This window comes from Parus major, chromosome 10 (genome assembly GCF_001522545.3).
Source record: "Parus major isolate Abel chromosome 10, Parus_major1.1, whole genome shotgun sequence".
Classification (NCBI taxonomy): Eukaryota; Metazoa; Chordata; class Aves; order Passeriformes; family Paridae; genus Parus; species Parus major.
Genome location: NC_031779.1, coordinates 8,546,244 through 8,552,322, shown reverse-complemented (window position 1 = coordinate 8,552,322; position 6,079 = coordinate 8,546,244). Strand labels below are relative to the sequence as shown.

Genomic DNA, 6,079 nt, shown 5'->3' with positions numbered 1-6,079 from the left:
TGAAAGATACAAGCTAGTAGTTTTTAAAGTTCACTTTACAAAATGAGTTGGTTAAGAAAATCTCTGTTAAGAACTGCTCATGTGAAAACATCACATTACACTGTAGAAGCATGAAAAACTCATAAGCCTTGCAGACCAAAAATATAAGTTTAATAAGCATAGGAAAAGCTGCTGGTAAAGTTCATGTAACTTGGATAAATGCTCAAAACACTCTAGTTTTGACTTTTTTATTTTATTTTTCATGGTTCTAGAGTCTTAAATCCTTCTCATTGCCTTAGGTGGTGTATAAATAAATGTTGTGTGTAAAACGCTTCATAGAGTACAAACCCTCAGGCTTGTGTCTGGTTAATTGTTGATGATTGCACTGAAATCAAGAGGACTATTCATAGTGCACATGCATAGATATGTGCAAAATACATTACTTACTGTCAGATGATTATAGATACACCTAATGCCTTACATAAAGATCACCAGTAACTCTTCCAACACTTTTTTTCCTTTTAAGCTTTTAATAACTGTGTTATTTAGTATATCATTTGCATTATATTAGATAAAGTAGAAAAAGCAAATCCACAGAAGTAAGGAAAGTCTACCATCAAGGCATAAACTTGGCAAGGTGGCTTGTTGTGCCTTTTTCCTGCTTTCATCTGCCTTCCTTTTTCATCAGCTAGAGGAAAAACTTTGAAGTGTGGTTATAAAACAACTTGAAAAATAACACTGAAAGGCTGCATTTCAGTTATTTCTCTACGCTTCATATCAACTGCTCTCACACATCAAGAATCATTCTAATTGTCATTCCTCTGAGTTCTCTTTGGCAACTGATAGGCAAGTGGTATTCTTTCTGGCTCATTTCACATCACTGGAAATAAATAGTTCCAGAATAGAAAATGGGTTGATTGTGTATGAGCCAAAACAGAATCCAAAATAGAAGAGCTTGTGCTCTTCACTGTGTTGTCTCTGCACTGCAGAGGAGTGTGTAGTAGTAGATGATGTAAAGGATGCCAAATGAAACAGGTGTAATGAGAAACAAATACAGCACTCTTACCCAATCATTCTTCTATAAGGATTAAACCTATTTTGTCATAATTAGCAGAGATTATGTATGATCTGTCACATGTCACACAAGCTCACCAGGGCACCACGGAGGAGCAGGAGGCTCAGTGTGCCAAAGCAGAGGGGGCAGTGCCAGTGTGCTCTGTGCTTGCAGCTGGGCTGGCAGTGCCCATGAACAGGAAAAGGGTTTGTGTCTGAAGTTTTAGTGATGGGATGTTTGGAATTCTCTCCCCACCATCAGTCCCAGCCCCTGCCCTGTCCTTCTCATCATTCCTTGTTAGAGAGGCTTGTCAAAGCAGGAGACATTCTAGCACTAAAGAAATGAACCATATGGATCTGAGAAATAATGTAGAAAAGATTTCACAGAAGTAGAAACATTTATCACATAAACAGAAGGATATCCTGTAAAATAAACACATTTGAAGACAATTAGATGTATCATTATCCCCAAAAAGCCATATGTAGACACATCACACAAACAAGCATGGTTTTGACCTGCACCTTCTTCACGCTGTTTTCTTTAATTAGAGCTCCTTTTCTGGTCTTTACCAACACTTTCCTTTCAGCAAGTTTAAAATACATTCACTGCTTTTGTTTTGACTGAATGAGAAATGTGTAGAGTCTTAGCAATGGATGCACTTTTACAATGCATTGTGGAAAATATTTGAGTGGAATGGAAGTAAATATCACGAAGGGTACCTGAAGAGAAAGTACACGTTTTTGTTACATTGAAGACATTACACAGGCAATGAACTGTTGAATTAATACCAGACTGGGATAGAATATAAAGCCACATTGAAGTAAGTATCTTTTCATTTTTCTTTATCAGCACTATTCTGTAGTTTTGAGGTTCCTGTTGCTGTACATACACCTCTGCTGAAGATGGCAGGGGAGGAGGTTACGCTTCCTTGTGGAAGCTGCTTGTCTTCTGTGCTTCTAAAACAAGCGAAAGATCTGTTTATTATAATAGTTTTCCTTGTAGATCACCAAGCAATGTGTAAATAAGGCTGTTTTCTTCTTCCATACAATTATGCTTAAAAGGGTTTTATTCAAAATATCCTGTAATTCCTAACTCTGGCTCAGCTCCAAGAATCAAACTGGGTGATAAGTGGGGATTCTGGGGCTATCAGTACATTTCTGGAAGTTATTTTTTTTGCTCTGGATGTTGAAGACTAATTTATAGAAGTGAATATGATGTAAACTAGAGTATCGCTTTATCAAAATTATATGCAAAGGGTTGACTATGATGTACAGTGGCTCCCAGGGGAAAAAATTGCAATTCATTTTAGTGCTTGTGTTTCAAATTATCATTCTCTTACTTTTTGTGTGCTCTTCATAGTTTATGCTATAATACTGTGTATATATTCATTGATAAAGGAATAAACCGTCTGCCTGTGTTCCTGCTTTTCATTTGTGAAAGCACTGGTCCATTTCATCTCCTCAAAAACCATTTTGTAGCCGGTTTGAGCAGTCAGCAAGAACTGGCATTTCTAATGTTTAAGTATTTTCGTTTGCTCCATGAGTGTATGCATTTGTGGCTACAGAACGATGAGGTCTTTTTTGAAGAAAGAACACTGTGGTTTATTTTGGAAGCAGCTTCTGTAGTTCTGAAAAGAGCCACCGCTGCGATCCTTTGTTTGCCGCGAACTGGTGAAAATGTCTTCCTCCGATCCCTAGGGATTTGTTGGTGTTCTGAGTCTACGAGGGCTAAATTTTAATATCGGAAACGTTCAGAAATAGCTCACATGCTTATTGTCATTTGTGCCACTGCTTTTTTAAATCCTAAATTTTAAAGAGCAGGATGTGCTATAATTAAACTTTCCCCGTCCTCTCTTTGCCGTAAGAGGAGTCACTGACGCCTGTGCCTTTGCAGTGTCGTTCAGCCCCTCGGAGAGGCTGTAAGCAGGTGACAGGCAGTGATTCACAGCCCCCTGCCCGACTTTCCCTCCCGCTCAGCCGTGCAGTGAGCGCGGCTCCTGGGCCCGGTGGGCGCGGCCCGGGCTGGCGGTGCCGGCCCCGCTCCGCAGCCGTCCCTGCGCCCCGGCCCTGCCGCCGTGCCCGCCGAGCGAGGGGCCGCGCATGCTCCGGGCCCGGCCCGCCCCCCGCTCCTCCCCGTGCCCGGGGCCGCCGCCAGGGCCGGGCTCGACCATTTCTGCGGGCGCGGGGACGAGGGGCCGAGCCCCGGACAGCGGCTTTCCCGAGCTTCAGCACCGCGGGCCGGACAGCGCCCGGCGGGCCGGTGGCAGGCCCCGGCGCGGGGCTGCGCGGCCGCACCATGTTCCTCGGGCTGGCGGTCGCGCTGCAGGTGCTGGCGCTGCTGGCGAGCCGGGGGCACGGCTTCCCCAAACCCGCGGGCACAGGTAAGCGCCCGCCCCGGAGCCTTCTCCTCGTTTGCCGCGGATGGGGAAAGTTCTGCGGGGTAGAGATAGAGGATGGTAAAAACTTTCCCTCCGCTTGGCTAAAAGCAATGAGATTCTAAAACAACGATATTCCTGGTGCAAGACGCCGATCGCTGAAGCTGCGATCTAATGTTGAAGTGGAGGGATAGGTGTTGGTAGAGGGAAAAGCTCTGAATTTTTTCAGTCTTTTCAAGCAATGTTTTCATCCATTCTACAGCAGTGTCTGCACAAGTCTTTGCTTGCTCCCGGTCTCCCGCCGTATTCTGGATGGAAGAGATTTTTAATCTCTTGGCTGTGCGAATCCGATTATTGCTATTTTAGTCAATCTCCTCCAGCACTTTTTTCCCAAATTCGTGAGTTTTCTGATCAGAAAGAGGTTGCTGAGTCTGTATCTGTATTTCTGTCTTCTGCAGAACCTCTCCCTCTGCCCCAATCATGCTCTGTTTAAAGGTTTGACTTTTTTTATTGTGTTCTCATTCCTCTAGGAACACTGAAATTCTTTTTTTCAAGAGCTAGCAGTTGGCATCCTATTTAAGACACCATGTTTTTTGGGAGAAAACTATAAATTAAGAAAAAATGTGCTGTCTCTTTGTAGTTGCATTTATCATATAACTGAATATATGTGTGTGTGTGTATGTTTATTCTAGATAAAGCTATACACAACAGACAGTTAAGTGTAGAAAGACCTTTGGAGGAACAGGTGAGTGAAATAAAAAATATTTCCTTTTTTTTTTTTTTTTTTTTACAGAATTCCTATAAATATTTTTATTCTTTTGGGTACTGGATCTATGAATATCATGAATGGGTAAAAAAATGATTTTTCAGTAAAGTGATTATTGATGGGGTTAGATACAAAATAGGGTTTCAATAATTTTTAAAAACTGGCATGTAGATTTTCACTGTCCAGCATTCTGAAAACAGCTCATTAGCTCCAACAGCTCACAAAGGTGACAACCCTTTCTATTGACATCCTGTGTCAATAGGGAATATAGCATGAGCTTGGAATGAAGAAGGAAAATGTAACTGGCATTTATCTTAAAATGGAAAGTCTGTTGCAGTTTCTCATAATGTCTGGTTCTGATCAGAGAATGGGTGGTACTGATGAAAGTGTCCAGTGCTTATTTCTGTTCTACTTATTCAGGCAAACTTCTTACTGAGAGTGAAAATCAGGCATTAAACTCTCTGCTGATAAATGAAGAGATCACATTTTGTTCCTTCTACCTGTTTGCTGTTTTGTTTGCTTTATTTTTGTATATTAGATTGCTGAAGCTGAGGCAGACAAGAATAGGAAAATAACTCCCACAGGTAAAATATCTTTCCTGGTTTTATAGCAATATTCATAACGGTATTCAAAGAGATATAAGATTTTATGTTATGTTGATATTAATATTGATACATTTTCCAGAAAATAAGCCAGAGTTCAGGAATTATTCCTTTGTTGATGACCTGAACCTGCTCAAATCAGTAGCAGAAAGAGAAAGGAATGAGAAGGAGAGGGAGTCAATTAGAAGCTCTTTGTACGAACAGCAACTGGCCATTGATGATGCAGACTCCACCAAGAACCGCAGGCTTGTGGATGACTATGACTCCACTAAAAGCGGGCTGGATTATAAATTCCAAGGTATTCCATAATCATCTTTCAGTGACTTCTAGGTTAGATTTCTCTTGCAAACTGATTGCCTTCATGAATGTTGTGTTCACCACTAAATATGAGATCTGTTTGTTACTGGAGTGCTGTTTCAATTATTTTTAATTGTGGAAAATTGATGTATTACAGTTAGGTTTTTGGAACACAGTACAAAAGAATTGCTCTTGATTTTAATAGACTTCTGTGGAGGAAAGTCTAACTGTGTAATTTGTAATGTTTTTTAGCAATTTAGATTTGATGGAAGGAAAATGGGACATATTTTTGAATGGAAATATATTTATTCTGGTTTGTGAGAAAGAAGCATTTCTATATGCAGCTAAATCACATATATTTATTCCAAATATTATGTGCAGTTTTAGATAATTCTCATAATCACAAACCTAGAAGAAATTACTAAAGGCCAAAGAATACTTGCCTTTGCTACAGTAGTAGTTAATTGACTTGTAGTTTAAGTGACTCCTCTGAGAATTGTAAGCAGCATTTAGCTCAGGATATTTTTAATTATATCAAAGTATGCTGATCACAGACCAAAGCTCACTCATATTCCCTTTCCCATTGTCACAATGATCTTATTTTCCGTAGGTAACAGTTACATAATTAAAAGGTAATTTGCTGAAATTCAAACAAGATTGTGTGCTATTTGTCATGAACTGTTTTGATCTAAGTGGCCATACAATGAAAAGGAAGACACAGATAAGTGGATATGGAAATTCTACCAATATTTTCTATAAACAGGAGAGTAAGCTCCTAAAGTTCATCTTTGCTCCTTCAGAAGAGCCAGTCAGAAAGACATTTTTCAGATGTGGAAAGTTGACACAAAGAACTTTTCCCTGTGACTGATTTAATGGCTTGAAAAATGTGTATCAAAGTATATTCCTAATGTGTCTAAAAATGCAGTTTTGTTCTGAAGAGAAAAAGATATGGGCAGAAATTTTTTACAAGCTGTTTAATCTAAATGAGTTAGGGGGGTCAGCATACA

General features: G+C 40.1%; 1 protein-coding gene across 2 annotated transcripts in view; it reads left to right on the top strand.

Annotated features, from left to right (window-relative positions):
- Positions 1 to 3,209: 3,209 nt before the first annotated feature.
- The window catches only part of SCG3 (secretogranin III), a 28,176-nt gene continuing 25,306 nt past the window's right edge, over positions 3,210 to 6,079 (top strand). Inside the window, exons 1-4 of one of the 2 annotated variants that reach the window (XM_015639274.3) lie at positions 3,210 to 3,413; positions 4,100 to 4,152; positions 4,712 to 4,757; positions 4,858 to 5,073. In XM_015639274.3, coding sequence (XP_015494760.1) covers positions 3,329 to 3,413; positions 4,100 to 4,152; positions 4,712 to 4,757; positions 4,858 to 5,073 — 400 coding nt within the window. In that variant the 5' untranslated portion in view covers positions 3,210 to 3,328. The remainder of the gene's footprint in view (positions 3,414 to 4,099; positions 4,153 to 4,711; positions 4,758 to 4,857; positions 5,074 to 6,079) is intronic. The other variant, XM_015639273.3, reaches the window with a different exon arrangement.